The sequence below is a fragment of the Stegastes partitus genome, unplaced genomic scaffold (genome assembly GCF_000690725.1).
Source record: "Stegastes partitus isolate 25-593 unplaced genomic scaffold, Stegastes_partitus-1.0.2 Scaffold1273, whole genome shotgun sequence".
Taxonomy (NCBI): domain Eukaryota; kingdom Metazoa; phylum Chordata; class Actinopteri; family Pomacentridae; genus Stegastes; species Stegastes partitus.
The window spans coordinates 165,859-189,747 of record NW_007579004.1 but is presented as its reverse complement, the minus strand read 5'-3'; the positions used below and the strand labels follow the sequence as shown (position 1 = coordinate 189,747).

General features: G+C 41.6%; 3 protein-coding genes across 3 annotated transcripts; 1 reads left to right on the top strand and 2 right to left on the bottom strand.

Moving 5' to 3' along the window:
- Positions 1 to 541: 541 nt before the first annotated feature.
- On the bottom strand, positions 542 to 7,474 carry LOC103369346 (actin-related protein 2/3 complex subunit 1B). The gene is made up of 10 exons (XM_008298038.1): positions 7,333 to 7,474; positions 6,533 to 6,676; positions 5,657 to 5,761; positions 4,164 to 4,386; positions 3,965 to 4,072; positions 2,814 to 3,050; positions 2,656 to 2,731; positions 1,786 to 1,985; positions 1,060 to 1,150; positions 542 to 973 (listed from the first exon to the last, which is right to left on the bottom strand). The coding sequence occupies exons 2-10, from the start codon at positions 6,594 to 6,596 to the stop codon at positions 935 to 937; spliced, it is 1,143 nt and encodes a 380-aa protein (XP_008296260.1). The 5' UTR covers positions 6,597 to 6,676; positions 7,333 to 7,474; the 3' UTR covers positions 542 to 934.
- Positions 7,475 to 9,534: 2,060 nt separating this feature from the next.
- On the bottom strand, positions 9,535 to 16,679 carry LOC103369347 (actin related protein 2/3 complex, subunit 1A). The gene is made up of 11 exons (XM_008298039.1): positions 16,386 to 16,679; positions 15,592 to 15,685; positions 15,169 to 15,273; positions 14,708 to 14,930; positions 14,369 to 14,476; positions 14,117 to 14,220; positions 13,897 to 14,005; positions 12,815 to 12,890; positions 12,527 to 12,720; positions 10,512 to 10,602; positions 9,535 to 10,395 (listed from the first exon to the last, which is right to left on the bottom strand). The coding sequence occupies exons 2-11, from the start codon at positions 15,653 to 15,655 to the stop codon at positions 10,357 to 10,359; spliced, it is 1,113 nt and encodes a 370-aa protein (XP_008296261.1). The 5' UTR covers positions 15,656 to 15,685; positions 16,386 to 16,679; the 3' UTR covers positions 9,535 to 10,356.
- A 1,138-nt stretch (positions 16,680 to 17,817) lies between these two features.
- LOC103369345 (cell death-inducing p53-target protein 1-like) lies at positions 17,818 to 19,756 on the top strand. Its single transcript, XM_008298037.1, has 4 exons — positions 17,818 to 17,878; positions 17,993 to 18,121; positions 19,365 to 19,539; positions 19,639 to 19,756. Exons 1-4 carry the CDS (start codon positions 17,818 to 17,820, stop codon positions 19,754 to 19,756), a joined length of 483 nt encoding a protein of 160 aa, XP_008296259.1.
- Positions 19,757 to 23,889: the final 4,133 nt, after the last annotated feature.

Below are 23,889 nucleotides of genomic sequence, written 5' to 3'. Positions count from 1 at the left end.
GGACACCCTGGACAGGTCACCAGTCTATCACAGGGCTACACCTAGAGACAGACAGCCAAGCACACTCACATTCACACCTACGGACAATTTAGAATCACCAATTAACCTCAGCATGTTTTTAGACTGTGTGGGAGGAAGCCGGAGAACCTGGAGAGAACCCACACTGCACGGGGAGAACATGCAAACTCCACGCAGAAAGATTCCAGTGCCCCCACCGGGACGCGAACCGGCAACCTTCTTGCTGCGAGGCAACAGTGCTGCCAAATGCGCTCATCTTCAGGTTGACAAAATCATCTAAACTCACATAATCTGGGCCTGTTCCTGGGGTTCACAGTTCTCATCAGCAGGCTGAGTTTGCTCAGTTGGAACTGTGGTGTTCAAATTCTAAAATATTTTCAGTATCTCTTCGAGCAAGAGGAGATGAGAATGTTTCATGACTGCTGCTTCAAAGACCAAGAATAAAGCTTCGAGGTCAAATTCCTCATCAACGACTTCAAAAACAAGACACACATATACACACATAATGAACCACGCTCTGCCGAGCAGTGTAACAGTATTCATTTATTAAATGCATATTATGACCAGCATAAGCTTTTAACGAGTACTGCAGCCCTTCATCATGAATAATATAAAATACCTGCTTTAAGCATTCAGCTCAGTCTGAGCTCTTTGTGATTGTACTAATCTAAGTCATTAAGTACCGTTTGCAGATCTGTGGTCAGTCCCTCTGTACACAGCGTTGAAATGAACCAGCTCAACAAAGAGCTTCAGAAGGATTAGAAACACTGTTTGATCTGAAGTCAGATCGTTTAACATGTATAAAAAAAAAATACCTGATTAAAATAAGGCCAAGAAGCTTTGTGTAATAAGGCAGCAGTTTTCTTCATATCTCCAGAAGCGACTATACTTTGGTCTGGGAAATGTAAACTTCAGTTCAGACTATCTTCAAGTTCTTCATAGCAGACTCCAGACTCTGAAAAGATAATGATGAACATGTAAAATCACACAGTTAAAGCCAGAATCTCACAATCTGACTGTGTGGGAGTGAGTGTGTGTTACCTTAACATCCCAGATGCCCATTCCTCCATCCATGCCGGTGGTGCAGAACTTGGTGCACTGGTTTCTTCCTCCTTCCAGCACTGAGATTTGGCTGAAAGATTGTTTGAGACAAGTCAAAGGCTGAGTTTAACAAACACATGATAATGCATCTCACACTGCTGAGTTTTAAACATTACCAGGTTCACTGAATTATTCATGGTAAAGGTCTGTGAATGACATTCTAAAAGAAGAATGTTATTTTTACTTTGCTACTGAAAAAGAAAAAGGTAGTTTTCACCACTGCTGCCTGCTGATGCAACTCATGCACATGTGTATGACTGAACTGGGCTCAAACACTGACAGTAAATTAAATTAATATTAATAAGAAGAAGTAAATAACCAAAACTTTATATTGGGTTTTTGAAACAATCATAATCAGTGGTTTTGAAAACTCAGGCATCATCCAGCAGGAACTCATGTTGCTGTTAACTGGAGAAGCCTGAAGCAGCACACACTGACATATCCTGAACTGTAGTCTATAGTATGGGTCAAGCTCCAAAAACACTGAATCATACATTTCCCATAATGCAACATGCGAGTATCTGCCAGTGAAGTTGCAAAAAAAGCTTTTCTTTTTACAGTATGTTCCATTGCACAGATTCATGACTCAGATCTGATGTGGATAATCACATGTCACTACACCACCTTACTTCATTATTAGACTCAGAACACGTGCTTTCTCCTGACCTGATGCTGTTCTTGTGGAGAGTGTTCAGGTCCTTGTCGGTGCTCTGGGTTTCAGAGGCTCGACGGTCCAGGTTCTGGAAACGCTCCCTGGCACTGATGCCCTTCTGGGCCGCCTGCTTGGGAACGTCCAGCTTGCCACCAAATGTCAAGCTGCCTTTGGCACTGTCGTACACGAACAGCACCGGGTAACAGTCATGGCCCTGAGGGAACAGAAATAGACGAGGACTGTAACTGGTGAAGCTCGTAGATACGGTAAATGGAAAAACTGCAATATCAGTATGCCGATATGAGATGGGATATTGTCTGTGATTTTGATTGTTGAAACAAATACAGCTTTAAAGCTCAATGTGTCGAATGTTTAACTGATTTTGATGGCATACATTTGATTCCAGGTGTTTATTGGTGCTACAATTTGTAATACTACACTGCAAATATGTTTTATAAAGAGTATGAACTTTGAGGGGAGGCTATGTAATCTACAAAAGAAGAAATAAAACATTACTCCATTTACAAACAAAGTTCAAAGAAAATGTGCCCTGGTTTTAGTTCATCTTTTTTTACTTACTCTGTCTGACCAGTAGATTATTGTGGCTTACGCTTGCAAGCCATAGCTAAAAGCTTTAGAAAATTTAATTTAATTTAATTTAATTTAATTTAATTTAATTTAATTTAATTTAATTTAATTTTATAAAATTATTAAAATATTAAAAAAACATTTTATTTTAACATTTTTTATTATTGTTTTAATTATATATTTTAATTTAATGATTTTAAATAAAATATTTTACATTTATTTAATATAATTTATTAAAAGGATATATGAAGTTGAATGTGCTCTGTAAAGTATGTTTGTATGTGTGGAATACTCACAGCTGCCACTAAGCTGTTCTCAGTGATGAAGGTGACACACAGCAGAGGGAGAGTCTCGGAGCTCAGACTGTTCACCCTGCACAAGTCGTAACAACAGGTCAGAGTGCAGCACATATAAACACAAACACGCCCAGGTATGCAGCCCTGCCTTCTCTTACGTGCCGGTCTTGCCTCCCTCAGCGACAGACACAGTTGAGTCATGGGAGGTCCAGGCCAGGCGGTTGCCGGAGTGTGAGAAGCAAACGCTGTGAACCCAGCCACCTCCTCCTGCTGACGTCTGAGCTGCAGCTCCGGAGCCTCCAGATTCAAACAGCATCTCCCCAAATGGCATCTTGCTGCCCCAGGGAGTGGGGCCGGGCTTCTCCTCCACCTCCTTTATGTAGGCTGAAAACACCCTGAGAGACAGAGGAGGTGGGTTGCATTGTTCTCAGTTTAAGGTCTATGATGAAGACGTTTTTCACAATTGCCTTATACTTAGGTTGATGACAGTTTAAAAATGTAATATTCATAATATTATCTATCTATCTATCTATCTATCTATCTATCTATCTATCTATCTATCTATCTATCTATCTATCTATCTATCTATCTATTTATTTATTTATTTATTTCATATTTTTATTGATTGCCAAGAAAACTGTCACTGTAAGCTGGAAGAATGTTAAATCGCCAACTGTAGCTGAATGGAAACAGAGGTTAAAACAGGTAAATACTGTATGATGGAAAGAATGACTGTCTCATTACAAATGAAAATAGACCTTTTCAACCAGAGGTGGCACATGGTTAAAGAGTAGCTGGATATGCAAACTATATGGGTTGTCGAAATCGATCCCAAATTAGTGGAATTAACATATATTATCTTTACTACTTATGTACATTGGTATCATCTGCAATATTTATGTACACAGTATTTGTATTTTTTTTCTTTGAATCAACTATCTTGTCTCAGATACTGTTCTGTTTTGTATTGTGAAAAATTGTAAATAGAAAGTAGGAAAAAAAATTATATCACATTGATAAACACAATATATGATATAGTAAATAATTCAAAGTCAATAACTATCTGGTCCCTCCACCAGCCTACCATTTGTATTTTGAGTATCTAATTTGCCAGAAAAACACAATAAAAAAGTTAGAGATTAATTTCATAAACTGTTAACAGATATTGCAATAATATTGTTCTTGTGAAGTCTTTTAGTCACGACAATCGTGTCGTAAAAATCTGATACCAAAACAGCTCTGGTGTTTTAACTGGGCTTCATTTGAAAAACTTTAGAGAAGAATATGTGTAACATCAAGAGAGAAATACCTGCATTTGAAGTCACAGGACCCAGCAGCCAGCAGGACGTTGTTGGGATGCCAGTCCAGACTCAGGATGGTGGAGCGGATCGGCTTCTTGATGTGCTTACACACCCACCTGCAGGTGACAACGCAGCATGTTATAATCTCCTCAATAAACCAAATGCAGTCTTTCATGTAGATTAGAAACAGGGGTTCTGTAAGCTCACCAGTCATTCTCCTGCTCAAAGTAGCAGATGGAGATGAGACGTGAGCCGCTGCCCACAGCAAACTTGTTCTCCCTCGGTGACCATTTGACGCAGCGAGCGGCGCGGTTGATCCTGAGGATGACCAGGGTGGGCTTCCATGTTCCCTCTTTCAGGGTCCACACGTAGGCGTTACGGTCCGCTCCACAGGTCACTATGCGGTTACTGTCAGGAGCCCAGTCGATACCTGCAGGGAGAAGACACTCTATTAGTCTGCACTTGAGATATTTAAAGGAGAAGTTTTTGTTTATCCATAGAGATGTACATGTCTGATAAGTACAGTAAACAAAAAAGTAAACACAGCATGCAAATGGTTTTCTTTTTGGCTTACAGAAAAAGTGTAAAATTTAATTTCAGTTGTTTTGGTTCCACACCCTCGTCAGACACTTAGATAAGATAAGTTAGATAAGATAAGACAAGATAAGTTAAAATAAGATTGGATAGAACTGTATTCATTCCAAAGGTAATGTTTATGCCAGACATTACTCTAGCCAGACACGTGAATGTTACAAACTCCCACTTCTTGTCATCGATGGAATTGTTTCAGACAGCTCAGTCTGTAATGTGATGCTCTGGATGAACACGTGTATGAATGTGACATTGTCTCTGAAAATGTCCACCAGCTTCACTAAACCCTTCAGAAAGAGCAGGACAACATTCCACAAAAACAGCATCGACAACCTCATAGACCCATCACTGACTTGTGATTTCTGATCTATAGTGCATTATTTGGTTGTTTCATGACGTCCATTCTGTTGTAGAGATGCCATGTGACAGAACAACAAATACTTATTTGCCAATGTTTAAAAGAATAGATAGATTTAATGAAATACCACATTCTGTATTTGTGTTTTTGTTTAGTATATGTCAGAACTCAAAAGGAACAAGAGGTCTTTTGTCATCAGAAACTTTAAATGCACTCCAGGTAAATAAATAGCTAAAGTGTGTTTGTGTGTTTTTTTCTGTTTTAGAAATGAGATGGAAAAATCTCTGTGGGGAGTTAAAGGTTTTGGAAATGAGTAAAACTGTAGCTTGAAGTCTCTACTGAAGTGAAATAGCAGCATGCTTATTAATGAGGTGCTGGTAGGTCATTTATTTTACTTTTAAACAGGGCCAATCTCGCTGTTTCCCCTTGTTTTCACTATTCTAAGCTAATCCAACTGGCTACTGGCTTCAGACATGAGTGGAGGATGTATCCTCTCATCCAAATCTCATCAAGAAGACTGGTAAGCTCAGTCACTAAAATGTGGATCTGTTTCTTTCATCGACATGAAGCGATTTAGTAATATTGGCAGCCATGAAAAGCATTACACTTCAGGGGAAAACTATTCTGTCAACATGTTCATAATGGTGGATTTATCTCTTTGATGCTTTTAAAACCCACATTATACACAAAATCTGGCACTTCTATTTGAATTTGTGAGCAGTAAATGGCTGACGGCGTGGTCCTGCCTCACCTGTCACCTGCCCGTTGTGCTCCTTCAGCTCATGGATCTTAGCCCACTTGGTCCCGTCTTTCTTGTAGATGTGGACCTCGTGGTTGTTGGGGCACAGAGCGATCTCTAGAAACACAAAAACACATTCACACTGTGCACCGACACAGAGAAACCACTGTAAAACATATAAACAGAAAGCTCATCAGTGGAAAGACAAAGAACAGTGTGACTGACATGAGAAGTTGATGAAGGGCGGATCAGTGGACTGGAACACAGAGCAGCTGACTGGGTGCACGAGAACAGAGAAAACCAGAGAAATACAGTATGTGTGTGCCTGAAGGCAGCACACAGACACATGGTATCTTTAAATAGACAGTGTGCAAGAACTGCAACCTTCCTTCCCACAATGTTGTAGCGAACACTGCATGTTTTAGTCAGCCTGTGAGTCAGAGGCAGTGTTTGTCTGAGAACAGCACTGTGGGTGCTTTAGTGTGCGTTTTTGCTTGCATGATGAAGAAACTCAAGTTGCAAGCTGAGTGAAACTACAACTGCATGAGTCTATGATTCGAGCGCTTACATCCGCATTGCCCAGAAACCAAAGCACTGATCAAAACAGCCAAATATGGCATTGGTTTCCTCCAGCTAACGGAGCACAAGAGCCTCTCAGAGAGGCCTCCAGCCACCACGCTCACTGTTAGCGGAAACAGGAAATACCTTCTCCCACCTGGGAGCCAATCACAAACCCCTGCCTATTACACTGTTTATTCTCTGGCTCAGACTCAGTCGAAGCAGGATGCACCATGATGTCAGTGTTTAAAACCGCTCAGAGATGAGACGATTTAGGGCCACTGAGGTATAAGACCAGAGTGACCAATCAGAGGCGGCAGACAGACTTACGGGACCGATCTTTGTTCCAGGCATGACAGCTAATTGGTTCCAGGAGAAAGCTGTGGTACGCCATGGCCAATCAGATGTTAGAACCAGATCAGGAAGTGGGCTGAGGAACCAGGGGCTGGTGGGCCGAGAGATTAACAGTCAAGTCTAGAAAAACAGAAGTTACAATCAGAAAAAGGAAATAAAAAAACAGGTTAACGATGACATTTACAGATGCTTAAGATTTAAGATCTCCAAGGAAATTCTTTACGTATATAAAGAAATATATTATCGAAAAACAGTTTGAGATGATTCGAACTATTTGAGGTACTTTGGTGAAGTAAAATTCACTGATTTCAACTCTCTGTGCAGAAAAACACACTGAACTTATCTCACTCAGGTCATGTTAATGAAATCCAGACTTTCTGAGGCATGACAAGAACTATGCAGGTCAAGGGTAACACACATCCTCAGAACAAGCCACCCTCAACCGTTAGAGCGCAACAACCAGGAAAGAACACTTCCATCATCGTCAGTGACTTTACGAGCACCGCTTCAAAATCGAATGTTACATAACGACATCCACATTTCTTTGCTCTGAGTGAGCGTGTGTGGGCGGCAGGGTTGCCTGTTGCACTCTTTGTATTTCTTTTTTACTGCTTTATAGTTCCAAAGTGTGTGTATGTGTGTGTGTGTGTGTGTGTGTGTGTGTGTATGTGTGTGTGTATGTGTGTGTGTGTGTGTGTGTGTGTGTGTGTGGGTGTGTGAGTATGACATGTCTAAACATACTCAGTCAACTGTTAAATATTTTCTAGGCTACTTACCCCGAGGGCAGGACAGAGATGAATGGGTGAATAGCGGCAGAGAGATGGGAGAGAGAGAGAGAGAGACAGAGGAGAGAGGAAGGTGGCGGATCAAATAAAGAAGAGGGTGTTCAGCTCGCGGACTCTGGCCAGTCAACGCGAACGCCAACGACAGAGTGAGCTCAGGAAGAGAGAGGCTGAGCTGAAGAGAGGGAGGAGAGGTCAGAGGGGGGAGGTTGGAGGAGGGTACAGTGGAGCTCAGAAGAGGAGACGTACAAGGAGTTTATGATGGTTTGTGCTCAACAAAAATAAAGCAAAAAAAAAAAATCACGGGTGGAACATGTAAAATGTGAGAGAATGGGATCAAAGTTTTCTTTTTTTTTTTTAACAGCAATAGAGGGGGAAAAGGAAGGTGAGCTGGTGCAAGAAGGAAGAGAGGGAGGAGCATGAACACAATACGATGTTATGCAAAAAAGGAGGAGGCTGAAACTGAGGGGGGGAGGCAAAAAGAAAAAAAACAGAAAGCATGAAAGACACGGAAAAGAAGGGGGAGGGACGTATGGTCACTTCTGCATAAAGAAAGAGGAACAAGTTGAAGAGGAGGGAAGAAAACTAAAGTGCAGGAAGAGGAGGAGGGAGGGAGGGAGGAAAGGGTGGCGTCAGGAGGAAAAATGGTTGATTATACACCACATTTGCTCCCTTTTTTCCTTTTTAAACAGTTCAGATAGAACAGCCTTTCATGCTCTTCCAAAAACACCCCTCACATGTTCTTTTGAATGTGTCTTGGACACTTTTCTGTCTGTGGCAGCGCTAGATTTTCCTCACATCTCATAATTTCCATTTGGGGTTTGGAGGAAGATTTTCAAACTGGCAGTGGACAAAAAACCTACAAACTGAAGTTAATGCTCCATTTAAAGATATGCACGAACTAGATCGTTACAAGGAGCTACGATGCTCCTTAAGCTTCACATCCCACCCACTCTATTTCTTTTTTTGCTTTTAGGAAACAACTCCAGGTGACCTATAACAGGGCTGTTTGAGGCCTTAAAGCCACATATTGATTCTTCCTGAAAAGAAATGTTGCAAGTTGCTGTTATAGTGCAAGAAGTAGCAGGATGCATCACATCTAGCTAATCTCTTAAAAACCTCTCTTGTCAGATTAGGAAAAGCACTGAGTTCAACAGGTTCTGTCCAGCCACCTCCATGTGTGCCTCACATCACTCTGTAATTATGCATTGTGCAACTAAACCTGAGAAGTTCTGGATTGTTATCTAAAGCCATACTGTAGAGTTTTAAAGCCCAAGTTGTAAAAAGGAAGATTTGTCAGCACTTTGCACACGCTCGAAAGCACTGGCCTCGCAGGAAATACCCTTACTCCTAGTCTGGTCACGCAAGCAGCAATGTGCCAACAAGCGTAGTGTAGAAGACAACTGCATCCCAGCAAACACGAATGTGAACAATGCAGCAATTTAAATATTCAGTGGTTGCAGTCCAACAGTCTTCTTGCTCAGGATGGTTCCTGACTGGGTGAAATGACCTGGAAATATCTAAGTGGCAGCCAAGACAGGAGCTGGTTGAATTCTCTAAATGCTGAGGAAAGGTGCTTCACTGCTTCCTTTCTTGTACTTTTTTTTTTTTTTTTTTTTTAAGTGTAGAGCACTCTAGACCATACTTTACAAAAGAAAGGAAGATAATGTCGTCCCGCAAATCCCTCCAGCAGGAATACTCAAAGCAAAACACCATCCTCTGTTGCAAGATTGTCTAGGACAAGCACGGTGGGGTTTTCTTAGCAACCCGGGTGTCTTTTCTGAAGTCCTTGTGATTTCCCTGATTTCACATCTTTCCTTGAGCTCATCTGCTTGATCAGTGAGGTCGAACAGAGGAGTAAGACATGGGACGTACTTTTTGACCACAAACGATGCATGTTCTTGAGTCAGGAACAAAGCGGATCCATCGTGGTGGGATTTTAAGAAAATGTAACTAAACAGAGTACCTGTAAATGTCCTGTTTAATCATTTGCATCTTTCAGACCCTTCCAGCTAAGATCCTTCATCTGGGGCTTCACTCATCTACAGCTCACATAACCTGCTTCCTGCTTCTTTCACCTGCATTTTGAAATACACAAGCAGAACAATCGATTGTGGATTTTTACAAAGACATAAAAACGAGCTGCAGTCCACCCACGATGCCAGAGAACAAATACAAAGGAAGAGAGCAGTCGAGTGAGTTGTGTACTGTAAATGTATTTCGTCTTTATTTCATGTCTACCTCATGATCAGTTACATAGAAATCCTCCATCTTGTGTGGTTTTAGTGTAGTAGCTACAGAGCCTAGTGCTGGCCAGCCGTGACTCCGCACAGAGTTTAGACGGCTGTTTCTCTCTCCACCATCAGACCTGTACAGCTCTCGACAGCCAACCAGCAACATGTACTGAGAATATCAATAACCTTCATCTGAAACGATGCCTTCACCTGCTGAGGAACATTTACAATCCTCCAGTAAGCAAAACATCACATCCTTCGATTTACACAACACCGATATTCAGAGATCATGTTAAGGTTGATCTGAGGTGAAATACAGTCTGATTTTTGGATAAAACGCACCTTTTAGTGTTCAACTTTTGGTACAGGAGGTTAGAGAACATAAAAACACACATTTCACGTCACGTTTAATACGTGTCAGAGGACCTTCCCACTTTGACACCTGGTTAACCTTCATTTTAAAAACAAACAAAAGAAAATAAATCAACAGTGATGTCACACGTCAGCTCAGTGTGTGTAGTGCTTGTGTGGTTTAGTGTAAGTGTGTGTGTGTGTGTGTGTGTATGAGCGTGTGAGCACACACCCACATGAGTGTGTTACGGTCTGATCAGTGCTTCAGCAGACACTCGATAAGGTGGTCAGTTATGTATGTTACTGGCTGCGTCGCAGGAGTGGAGGGGGTGAGATGGAAAAGGGGGGAGAGGAGAGGTGAGATCTGGGGAGGCAAAGGGGGAGGAGGAGGAAGTGAGGCTGCGGCGTCTCTTCATTCATTCACAAGATTTCTTCACATGATGCGGAGACCCTGGATAGAAGCTTCTAGACTCTGAGAAGGCAAACAAACAAGAGAGAGAGAGAGAGTAAGAGACCTGGGACGTATCTGAATGAAAAGTAAAGGAAACTGTTGATTTGGAAGAAAAGTGCTAATGTGTGCATTTTTACCTTGAAGTCCCAAATGGTCATCGCTCCATCGATGCCTGTGGTGCAGAACTTGCGACAATCCCTTTTGTCTCCCTCATAGATAGACACTTGGCTAAGGAGCAAACATATAGATGCACACAGACAGTTTCAAAAAAGAGTGACGATATTGAAAATCTGAATAATTTCATTTTGTTGCCATGACGACACTGTGATGGAACAACAAAGTTCAGATTCTTCATGCAAAATGAGAAACTAGCTTGGTTGGTGATTAAAAAAAAAAAAAAAAGAATCCAGGAAGTGACCGGACACGAGCAAGAAATAGTTAAACGCATAATTCATCATAACACCGAACTGTTGTTAAATGCCGATTCAACAAACAGGAGTTAAGGTGTTATTCGCTGAGCCGTAGAGCTGCTGGTAGGTGGACTGTGTTATCTTCGGACAGAGTCAAGCAAGCCATCTCTGAAAAACTTTAGATGGTACTTTGGGCCTAAAATTTCACACTGGTTGCACTAATACAAAGCGCAACAACAAGATGTGAGATGGTTGGTCAACAACAGGCAAGAAATAGGTCCTTGGTAGAGCTTATGGATAGGCTGTTATTCTTCTGAAGCTTAGTGATGTGATATGGGGTTCTGAATTTGCCACAGCTTTCTTTTTCCTGCTGCACCGTCTCTTTAGATGAATACATCAATCTTATTGTTGGCCTTTGCATCCCAAAGGTGGAAATATATCTTTATCTTGTTACAGACATGGACATTGCAACAATATTTTAAAGAAAGATTTAGATTTTTTTTTTCTAAAAATAGTAGAACAAAGGATGATTACAACACAGATAAAAAGTGCGAGTGTGAAGAGTTGCCAGATGTTTCATGTGTCTGTCAGCTTCGCCTTGCAGCTCATTAGCTGTGGACAGATACAGAACTAAGATGTGCTTGGAGCAAATACAGACGGAGAATGTTTTCTTCACTGCCCACAATGTTAACAGCAGCCTTCAATATTAACCGCAAGTATAAATGCATCCATCCAAACGTTGCTATGACAGCGGTGGAGACAGTTGGCAGCTCATCTCTGACTACCATCTCTACAGTGACATTACACCTCAGCTGTGCTATTTTTTCTAAATGCCTACATGCTTCATAGCTACAGCAGCGCAAGCTTTGAAAAAAAGATCGGTACAAAAAGTCGTTTGCACCTCCGAGACGGACGTCAGTTGCAGTCTGGAGCCCTGACTGTACATGTATCATGCAATTTTTAGCGGGAAGTGAACAAGCTTATTTCCTATAATGTTTCTTAAAATGTCGAGCTCAACCTTAAAAAAAGTGTAAAAACACTAAACCATCATGAAGCGAACCTTCATCGATGACATGTAGACAATAAAACACATTGTCTGAAAACACTGGAAGCTAAACGGCTCTGACTGAGGATTAACATGATCAGTGATTCAAATGGCTCCAGCATGAAGTTACGGTTCTGCTTTGTAGTTTTAGTGCAAACAGTCATCAATGAAAGTTTGGCGGAAATCACTTATCCGAAACAAACTCTTTCTTTTCCTTCACACTGTCTCACAGTAAGGTAGGATTGAAGCTACAGGCATGTGGTGATACAGCACCACTTGGATACCTTTCTAAAAGTATTCTGACATATGTTAAGTTTTGATGCCATGCAGTCATGACACGGCCGATCTTTATTTTAAAAATAATGGTACATTAATACATCAGGCACAGAGCAACAGGGAGCATCAAGTACTCTGCACTCCACCAAGTAGTGTTTTAATGAACACAATACCTACTTAATGCTTTAAACCCTCCTCAATTACTGTCAAGCTAATGCTTTCTAACCTAAGTACAAATAAAAAATAAATCCTAACTCTGTTTTGTACTGAGTACTGAGGTATTGTAGAGGATTGTGCAGTGGTGTGAATTAATTAACCAACTGTGACTTTTGTGAAACCTGAAACTCTTTAAGGTATTTAATAACTTCTATTAAATGTGAATGACTGTGTTTACTAACTGCACCGTCAGCGTGTGACCTACGTGATGCTGTTCTGGTGCAGTGTGTCCAGGGCAGTGTTGCGGTCCTCGGTGGTGGCTCTCTTGTCCATGTTCCTGAAGCGCTCCATGGCAGAGATGTTCCTCTGGATGCTCTGCTTGGGGAGGTCAAGCTTCGACACAAATGTCAGCATTCCACCATCGTCGCAACGGAACAGCATGGGGCAACAGTCGTGGCCCTAAAGACACAGACGTTAGATTGAAAATGGCTTTCGTTACTTACTGTGAATCTCTGCACAAAATGATGTGACAGCGTGTGTGTTTTATTCTTACCGCAGCTACTAGACTGTTCTCTGAGACAAAAATGACACTGAGGAGGGGAAGGAACTCCGTCTTCAGCTGTGAAGGACTAAACACACACAAACAGATTAACGACAATACTACCAGTCGGCTCGGTTTATTGCGCTTGTAAATATATTCAACTTTGGTGTTGTTACAGAATTCATCACGGGTTTGTGACCAACAACTAAAACTGCACTGATGTAGTTTGTGCGAGTTTCCAGTCTGAACTTGGTGATATTTTTCACCGCCCCTCAAATCATGTCACCTGCAATTTGTTGACAGCATGTCATTATGTTATTATGCTCGTCTTGCTTCAGCTCTGGTTCATCTGGTGTTTATCTTCTGCAGTGTGCTGGCTCCCACAGCAGATGATCAGATCTCAAAACATGCAATCTACACGGTAACCAGTAATTAAAAGTATTTGGAAATGTATGATCATGTAGTGAAATAAAAGTGCCACATTCATTTTGTGAATGTTTGTTTGTTTGTTTTATTGTGATGGATTGCTTTTTCATTTTAGTGAATGTGTGGGAGACGATTATAATTTAATGAAATGGGTTGCTTGTTTTTTTTTGGAGATCATCAGAGGACCGGGGATGCATTCAAGTCCTCATCTGTTGCTCGACAAGTGTAATCTTTTTATCTCATCGACCAGTTTAAACAACAAGCGTTTGATTTGATTTTCTGTCTTTGTTACTGCAAAAAGGTCCCTGATCCAATTCTTCTCCTATATTCTCTATTTGGTGTAACTTAGCAACTATCACTCGAACAACCTTTTGTTCTATTGTCAATATTTTCTGCAACTTGTTCTCTATTGCAAACCGAATCCACAGTCTGGTATAAACAGACACAGCTCCAGTCACACTGAGTGTGCTGGCCGTCAAACTCAGCTCATAATCAGCCGGCTAAATACTTTGCTTTATTGCATTTGAAACTGAATAATTCCTAGCTTTGTTGTTTCTGTTGTAGCTGCAAAATACATTTAATAAATGAATTCATACCTAAGATCATTTAGATAATTAACCCATGAACAACTGTTAGCAAAATCCCTGCATGTGAAGAAATGAAAGTACCTGGCAGTCTTAGAGCTGTCCACTACAGTGACAGTGCTGTCATGGCTGACCCAGGCCAAACGGTTACCAGAAGCTGAGAAAGACACAGAGTGCACCCAACCCCCTCCACCTACCACACACACACACACACACACACACAAAAAGACAGATCTGGTTTAGTTCAAAGGGTCGCTGTAAAGTCATATGAAAGAAGATCACATATAATGACACAAAAGCAGACCTGCTCCTCCAAATTCTGCTAACACAGCCCCAAATGGCATCTTGCTGCCCCAGGGTGTGGGGCCTGGTTTCTCTTCCACCTCCTTAATGTAGGCTGAGAACACCCTGGAGGCCAGAGAGGGAGGGGTGGGCAGTGTAAAAAAAAACAGAACGTCAAAGAGGGAAAGAGGTTGGCCAGTTTTCAGTCACTTTAATCTTCATGTCCTAACATATTAGCATCTTTTGAAGGTGTCTTACCGCACATGAGTTTTACCTGCATTTGAAGTCACACGAGCCAGCAGCCAGTAGGACATTGTTGGGATGCCAGTCTAGACTGAGGATGGTGGAGCGGATTGGCTTCTTAATGTGCTTGCTCACCCACCTAAAACACATGGAGATGTACAGCGTTGTTAAGCCGAAAAAAAAAAACAATTGCAGCAAATTAAGATGCAAACTGCACATATATGCATGTAAACACTGTGCTTAGAAAATGTCAACATACTACAAGATGCCCAAAAATAACTGATTAACAACTGTGTTATTAATTACATTTATCAAAATCTCAAGAACCAAGACTTTCCAAGTTTTATCATGACTGTCCTTATGTTCTCACCAGTCATTCTCAGACTCAAAGTAGCAGACAGAGATGAGTCGAGCACCACTGCCGACTGCAAACTTGTTCTCCAGTGGAGACCACTTGACGAAGGTGGCTGCTCGGTTGATCCTGAGGATGACCAGCGTGGGTTTCCACACCCCTTCCTTCTGGGACCACACATAGGCATTACGGTCTGCTCCACAGGTCACTATACGGTCACTTTTGGGAGCCCAGTCAATACCTATAATACCAACAAAAAAAAAGACAAAAAAGACAGAGGCTGGGTAATTAATGAAGGCAATCAAGCTGTTTATACAAATAAATCGTTCAGGAGTATCAACTTTTTTTGTGACAATAGCTGTATCACAAAGATTTCTTTTGTTTGGTGCTTAGTCATAGGAATAGAGACCTCACATGATCACATTAGAACGCTAAAATAATCAGTCTCACAAAATGTCCACAACAGTCTGACTGAATACCTGTTATGTGTCCATTGTGCTCCTTCAGCTCATGGGTCTTAACCCACTGGTTGCCACTCTTCTTGTAGATATGAACTTCATGGTTATTAGGACTGATGGCAATTTCTGAAAGGAGGAAAAAAAAAAAAAAAGTCAAACCAGCTGGTTCACATGATGGACATCCAGATAACAGACAAGCTCGACCAGTTTCAGGGAGGAGCCACAGACTGAGCTGGGTGGCTCAAAGCACACCTTGCAAACAAGAGCTGCAAATCTTATTTTGTTTAGCTGTAATTCTTCAATCCTGCACATGCAAATACAGACACAACTTGTATTTGTGATCCAGGCATATGATGGGTCGCCTGGTCACATTCTCTAACTGTATGAAGTGTAGGAGTTGGTATTGCTTCACTCAAAGCCAGGAGGAAATCTCTTGAGTCTTACGTGTCCTGTCGCGGTTCCACGCGTGGCAGGTGATGGGTTCCAACAGAAACTGATGAAGGGACATCTTGTCTGGGTGTGGTCCTTAAGTGGAACTCTGCGAAGTCACACAGCAAAAACTTAGTTTAGCCACTAGCCACAAACAAACCCTGAGCGAACAGACGGGCTGATCTTTGCCTCCGTTGGGCTTTAAAACTACACACATCACAGCGTTTATACGGAGCCTGTCTGCTGACTTCTAAAGGGGACAACAAGTTATCTGTTAACTTCACTGAGACGACACTCGGGTTCTGTTTGTTAGCTGTTAGCTTGGATTCATCAGCTAAACCCTTATCAGCACTGAAAGGCTGCTTCTCCTAGCCACCGTTAAGCTAAAATAATATTGTCATGGTAACGTTAGCCAGCTAACTTTCACCAAAGTCTCGGTTATTTTTTTTACCCTAACATGCAAAGTTAAACACTTTACTAGATGAGGATAAAGTGGTTAGCAAGCCACTGTAATATTGCCATATCGGGGTCAGTTGTTTCACTCGGCAAATCGGTAACACTAGCAAAACATCACTAACGTTACTAGCAAGTTCACCAAATTGCTAGCTCGCAGTTCACCGGTGTTACACAGGCCTGACAGCAACCCTGCTCCATCTGAGAGATATATTGACGCCCTGCTGTCCACACATTTACCAGCAGGCCTCCCTTCTCTATATCAGACTCCGGTTTTTCCTCGCAGGAGATGCTCCTACTCCCGATGAGAGCGACACTATTAGCCGTACATTCCGCTAGCCTGCATGCTAACCTACCTCGTCGGTCCGGTTCTCCGAGTATGCACTCTCGTTAGCCGGCGAAGCTAAGTTACGCTAGCGGGGAAAGGTTAGATCAGGAATGGACCTGAATTCGCGGACTCTGGTCAGTCGACACGAATTCGTCCAGGAATGTTGAGGGAATGTCAAGACGGCCAGCAGGATACGACCGGGAGCATCCGGCAGCTAACTCGGCAGCAAAACCTGTGGATGCCTGGCTGACAGCTAGCTTAGCATCATCACGCTAGCTGTTACATTCAACTGAATAACCTCGTTCACGTCGATGTCTCACACACACAAACTGCGGCCGGTGCGAAAGAGCTCCTCTAGTGGTTCACGTAGAAACATCCAAAGTGGCTTAACCGGTCACAAAAACACCACAGGCTCTGTGTATTAAACCCTATTAAATGACTTCTTCCAGCGCTGGATTACCAAACCGGGCAAAATGGCTTCAGGGCGCCAGATTCCCAGAAGACCCTAAAACACCACATTCACAGCGCGGAAATTAGTTTTACATAATGTGATTAAGTCAGATTTTGTTTGAGAATGTGGGGGAAATGCATGACTAAAGCCCAGTGTCATCTGACATGATAATGACCTCAATGTGGATTCTGATCTCAAGTCATTGTTTTGAGGAGTATCTGTGTCAAAATCTAGCTGTGTGGTCAGACTGCTATTGTGCTTAGATAATGCGTTTGTCTGCAATAATAGCACACATCCTTTGGGTAATCTGATATGTTGTCACACAATATAGTACAGAATGCACAAAAGATAGCAGGAACACTAGGTTATTTATGGTTAATCTGGCCAAATTCCCAAACTCTGTGATTTTACTGTGCAGTTCTAAGTTTGATCATCACAGCCAGACAGCATTATTATTATAATATGCCTATTTGTGCTGTTTATTTTGATCCAAACTGCTTAATGTATTTAGTAGTTTTGAGCGTTCACTATCATCCCCAGAGCTCAGGATTGCTGATTAAAGAAACTATGGGTGGTGCATATTTATGTAGTTGCCACTGCAACCATCAAAATCAGACATTAACAATCATAATGAAAAAAAGAAAGAAAGAAAAAACCTCTGTAACACTGACATAATGGTGCTCTGTATTTGACGCATTTGAATTTTTAAAGATACAATAATACAATGTGTTTGTGTTACGTACAGTATTTTTTTGTAGTGAGACTAAGCAAAATGGCTTTTTGGTAAAAAAAATAAAATAAATAAAATGCAACTTTTCACAACCTTTCTGCCTATTTGAAAAGATCCTGCTGCTGTTGATTTGTGGGTAATAGGTTCTTTAACCAATCAGAGGCGATCTGAATTCACTGCACCTGGTGGGTCGACAGATGAGCTGCTGCTGGCTGCAGACATCCAAACACATTCAGGTTTTACCTTCTGATTTCTGTGGTACTTCACCAAGCCTGGTAAATGGAATCATTTTCAAGTATGGATGAGCCATTTCCTACACCTCCTCCATACTTTTTACCAGGTAAAAATGCCCACTCAACTAAAAAAAGAGAATCACTCATTGTTTGGTGTGGAGGGCCTTAAAATAATCTGAGTTTGTAGTTTAAATAACCTCAGTGTGTATCCGTTTTTCCAGATGATGGTAAAACACAAGACGTGAAGGTCTACCAAATCGTCTCTCCTTGCACCCCTGCAGTGCTACCAGCCTCCTTCTCCTTTTCTCCAGGAAATGGCTGCTCCACACAGACTCAATCACCTCCAGCAGGTACATGCTCACCTCACATCCGCCTCCATTTTGAATATGTAGAGTAGGCCTGAATGTCTTTCATTTCACTTTAGTTTAAACACATAACATTCAATAATTTTAAACTTGTGATTTTAGGGCTGTGGGTTGTACAGCCGTCATCCACTCCTCTAGTATAGCGTTGACCTCCACTTGGATTTTACACTTGTTCTCTACAAATGACGGGATGCCAAGCTTTCGACAAATTGCATCTGCTATATTCTGTAATAACATAAGCTAGAAAGGATTTTTCAATTAATTTTTCGCATTAGTCCTGGTGAGATGTGGGCTTTGTGTGCTCAGGAAGAACCTCTCTGCTCCAGCTGTGAACTCTGACCTCAGATCTAAATCCAGATCACATCATCTCTAAGCTACAGTGCGCTGGCACAGAGTAAATATTTATCTATGCACACACAGCACTCATGCTGCTATGCAGAAATGTAGTAAACACACACACACGACTGCAGCTCTTCCAGTCTTTCACAGTCTCCTTACTCCTCAGTCTTCATAAGCTTCTCTGTTTTTAAGGAATGTTTTTGTCATGTCTAGTTGTTGCTGCACAGCCTTTTGAAACAGTCATTTTGCATCTCACTGCCCGCACTACAGTCGTCCTCAAATGTATTCATCCCCTTCCATTAAAGAAAAGGCAAAATTCACAATAGTCACTTAAATAACTAGAAACTGAAAAAAGTAATAATAAATAAAAATGTGCTAAATTATAATTTAGTGAAATAAGACATTGCTTTTGAATTGTGGTTGAAAAGAATAATAAAAAAAAAAACAATAAAAAAACTGTCCCAGACAAATTAGAGCACTTTGCTGATGAGGCCAAAATCCAAACACCTGTCAACAGGTGCAGAAGTCTGATTGAGAGTTACAGAAAACACTTGATAGCAGTGATTGACTCAAAGGGTTGTTCAGCAAAATATTAGTTTACAGGTCCCATCATGCTTGTTTTTAAATTTATTATTATTATTTCTGTTGAACCACAATTCAAAAGCAAAGTCATGATTTTCATATTTTTTTTATTTATTATAACTTTTGTCAATTTCAGGTTATTTCAGTGACAGCTGTTTTTTCACTTCTTTAATGGGAGGATATGTATACATCCGAGGACGACTGTAAATAAACATGTGACAAATAAATACAACTCTTGAATCTTGAACTAAAAGTGCGAGTTCACCGACTAAACATTCATTTGAATCTCCCCATGTCTTCTCATTAGCGTCTGCAGCCCCGTCAAATGCTCAGGAGCCAAAGTTTGTGACCTTTGAAACCGGCCTGTATCGCTCTCCAGCTCTGACAACATGCATCTCCTGTCAGGCTCAGGTCACCACTCAGGTCACCTTCAGAGTCGGGACTCACGCGTGGCTCATGTGTCTCGTTTTTGTGCTATGCGGGTGAGAAGAGGCGAATTGAAACACCTAAATCTAATCACCAAGCACCACTCACACACACCTCCAAAAGATGGAGACTAACGTGTCGTTTCTGTCTTCCAGGTTGTTGCTTGGCTGCTGTTTGATTCCATTTTTTGTAAACCACTTCAAGGACGCCTATCACACTTGTCCTCGCTGTGAACGGGTTCTTCATGTGGAAAGGAAGACATGCTGTCAGTGAACACATACACTACTGACTTTTGTGTAGTTATAAAAGAAAATGGATGAATTCATGTCATGTAGAATTAAAATATTTTAAACTAAATTTTAATTGTGTTTTGAAAGGAAATTATATTAAATAAATGTTTTCTGTGCCAATCTTTTTCCTGTTTTCTGACTTTTGAAAATGAGCATGACAACAAATAAGGCTTTATCATTAGGAAAATGTTTGTTTCCCCGTAAATAAATTCTATTGTCAAAATGATTTAGCAATAACAAAAAGGAACAATACCCCTAAACCTTTCGTTAATGAGGACCATGAGATGTAGTTTAATGCTGCAGAAAAAAAGCTACATTGTTTTGGTTACCCTTGCTACACAAGTTTAAAGCTTGAATTAACCTTGTGTTCTATAGATTACATATACCGCTGCTAGTCTGCTGAGTGCACCCACAGTGATCTATACACCTTGTGTGGATTAAGCCTCCATGTGTTCTTGTAGTAAACGTGCCCTCACTGATCACACCGGAGGATTACAAGTGTAGGTTTATTTTAGATCTTTGAGATGCTGGAAGAGCCGTCCTTCGCCTCCTCTGAAGCCTTTTGAAGCATGCCATGCCACCGCCCTCCCACTCCCGCCGCTCAGGTATAAAACGCTGACAGGATGTCTGCTATTCCCGGGCGGAGGATCAACGGGTGGATCCCAGCAGCAACGTGTCTGCTGACCCCTGCATGGCTGAAGATGCACCGGAGTATCTCGCCTTCCTCGGTAAATCGGTTTCCTCCTTAGTGCCCTCTTCTTTTTTCTTCCAGCATTTCAAGCGCAAAACTGAACTGTTTTCCTACTTGATCCTTTGTGTTGCCAAAATGCCATTCATACCACCAGTGTCGATTGCACGCTCTGTGTCAGGCCTGACTGGGAAGGAGAGGCCTATCAGCAGCACTTTATCTGCAGCTAGTGTGGCAAAAACTAAAGTTTCAAGAGAAGACAAAAGCAGCTCAGTGAAGGAGCGACTGACTTTAAACTTGAAGCAACTGGGGAAGAAGAATCAACCAAGGAGTCATCTACCCACAACTAAAGGACTGTCAGGGGCAGAGCTGTATACAAAGAGAAGGGACCGCTTGTTGCCCTCGTCACAAACAGACAGCTCCCCTGCCTCCAGCTCGGGGGAGTCTCTGTGTAAGACACAGCAGCGCAAACATGTGAGCCACGGCTCTGTCAAGGCTGAACAGGAGCTGAAGATGAGGAGCAGGGATCAAGAGGAGGCCCGTTTCACGCTGACTCTCACACCGGAGGCTGTTCTGCTGCTGCAGCGTAGGAACAGCGAGAGGCATCAACGTTCAGCTGCCAGAAATGCTGGAGGTGGAGCCGGTGCTTCCGGAAGTGCAACAGATTCCCGACGCAGGAGGGAAAATGTCTCTAAAAGGCATCAACCAGCGACACAGAGAAACGGAACTCTAAATAGCAGAACTGCTGCTAAAAACAATGCTGATGCTGAACTGGGTGACATCAGCTCAATTTTGAAAATCTCACTGTTGAATGAGCAACATAAGTACGATGATGTGGAGTACGAGGAAGAGGACTACTCTGTGGATGAACGTGTGGTGCTGAAATGTACTGAGTGGCTCCGTGGGCTGGAAAACACTCCGGTAACAGTGGGAAACAGCCTGCATAAGAGTGCAAGCAGTGTGAAAAGTTTCTGAAGGTGAATTTAAATGAGTGGTCTTCCTGTCTCTCTGTGTTGGCTAGTTTCTATTACATGCTCTTCATCTGCTGTCTCTTTCATGTGTGCTTCTAGTAGAAGACCAGTGTTCTTGTTCTTCTGAGATAAACATCCACTGTGACAATGACAGTTTTGACATTTATTTTGAACATATGCATTACAGCTTATTGGGCTTCTTGCAGCAAATTTGAGGTATTCAATTTCAAAGTCATAAGATACACAACTTACTTAATGTGCATAGAACCACTGAAATTTCTTACATGTGATTTATTAATTTATTTTCTAAACTTTGACGCATAATTTTCAAACAAGGTTGAAGTGTGTAACAAGCACACTGCACGACAACCCCACACTCATTAAGTTGTAAAAGGAGAGGTCAGAATGCAGTTTTAGACACAGAGCAGCACACCTTTAGTGGGAATATATGTAAAACAGTGCACAATTAGGAATTTTTCACACTGTGGTGCAGTCAGAAAAATCGGGACCGTTAACAGCAAGTTTGTATATATCACATATCACCTTTATTCAACAAAGAGATGACACAGAGTGATCTGTACGTCTGATAACGTCAAAAGCAAAACACAACGATTTTGCAACAGTAATGCAACTTCAGTGCTTTTCAAGCTGTGTGATTTTTTTTTCTTCTGTGTCCTGTTATCAAGTTTTACAGCACGCAGCTAATTCGTTTACATCCCTACTTCATGCTGATAAGCTATCAGCAGTGTTTTTGTAAAACATGCATTAAGTTTTAACAAAAAAGGTACATTGCACTTGAATTTAAAGAATTCTTTCACTATTTCTGTAGAGCATTAATAAAAGAGGAGTAGCTTTATGCACCGGCTTTGTTACCTTTTACCTGGGAGAGAGAGAAATGTAATCTTTTTTACACAAAAAGATTCCCTGCAATGTAAATAAAGATTGGTGACAAATTAAAGGAAAAACCAATGTCATAGTAAAGATTCGGCCACGACGTGCCACCAGAGTAACTTCAGTGCTATCTTGGCATTAATTCCCCAAGTCTCTGGAGCTCTACTGGAGGGGTGAACACCATCTAATTCTTTTTAGTGTTTTGGTGATGGTGCGGGAGGAGTGCTCTCTAACACGTTGGTCCAAAATGTCCCATAGGTGTTCAGCTGGGTTGAGATCTGGTGGCTGTGAAGGTCACAACTTATGATTCATCACAATATTCAGTGACCTCTTGTGTCCTTGTGGATGAGGGCATTGTCATCCTGGAAGAGACAACTCCCATCAGGATAGAAATGTCTCATCACTGGGTAAAGGTGATCACTCAGAGCAACTTTGTGTTGATTTGTAGTGACCCTTCGCTCTGAGGGGACAAGTGGACCCAAACCAAGTCAATAAAGTACCACCCACAGTAAAACAGAGCCGCCAGATCCCCTCACTGCAATGATCCAGCACGATGGCCTGAACCACCCTCTGTGTACATCACACATGCAATCACTTATCAAGAACGTGGTGACAAATTAGTCCTCTGACCATATCCCTTCTTACCACATCTATCTGCTCTTTGCACAACTGAACTCCTAAATGTGTATTTATCATTGTGATTAAGTGGGTTTTTTTTTTTTGCATTGCAACTCTACTGAAATATTCCTCACTGTTTGTCAGTAACATTCTTAGTCACCAGAGGAAGACTTCCATATCGCACTAATTCATGAGCATCATGGTCATCAAAAGTAGGCTGTCGACCACAATTTCAGACTGTGTTTACCGATGCCTGTCCCAGAGATGTTAATGCCGATGTCACTTTAGTGAACTGAACTGAATTGGATTTAATTGGAACACAGAAGTCTTTGTGACTGAAGTTCCTGCCGTCTGTGCCCCGACAATGAGTCCTCTTTCAAAGTTGCTTCGATCTTTTTTTTCTAGTCATAATGATATAAAATCTGAATCACTTCAGCTGAGCTCAGCATTTTTTAAACACACCACAGAGCATGACTGGATGATAATCGCTTAACTGTACCATGCAGTGCCCCTGTGTGCCCCTGTATGTTTCTCCACCCATTTTTTCAGGTTTTTCCTTTAATTTGACACCCACCTGTATTTTCTTTCTTGCCTCTTAAGTTGTCTCACTCACTGTAAGTAGCTTTGTAAGGACTTAGATGTTGGCCTGGCTGTTATTAGACATTTCACGTGCACAGACCAAGTGTGCTTAGCAGCAGCTTATCCACCTGGGAGTCAAATGTTACAACACGTGTGTTTGTTTCCCACATGAGGGTGTCAGTGAATGAGAGATTCCATGTAAAATGTTGAACAAATAAATGACTATAAATTAAAATTTAAATACTGACTTTAGAATTTTTATCCAGTGAAAATATATAAAACATTAGCTCTCCAAATTTATCTATTTTTTGTCAAATAAATAAGATAAAGACGTGGTTTCTGATGGATACAGAAACAGACGGACGGGCA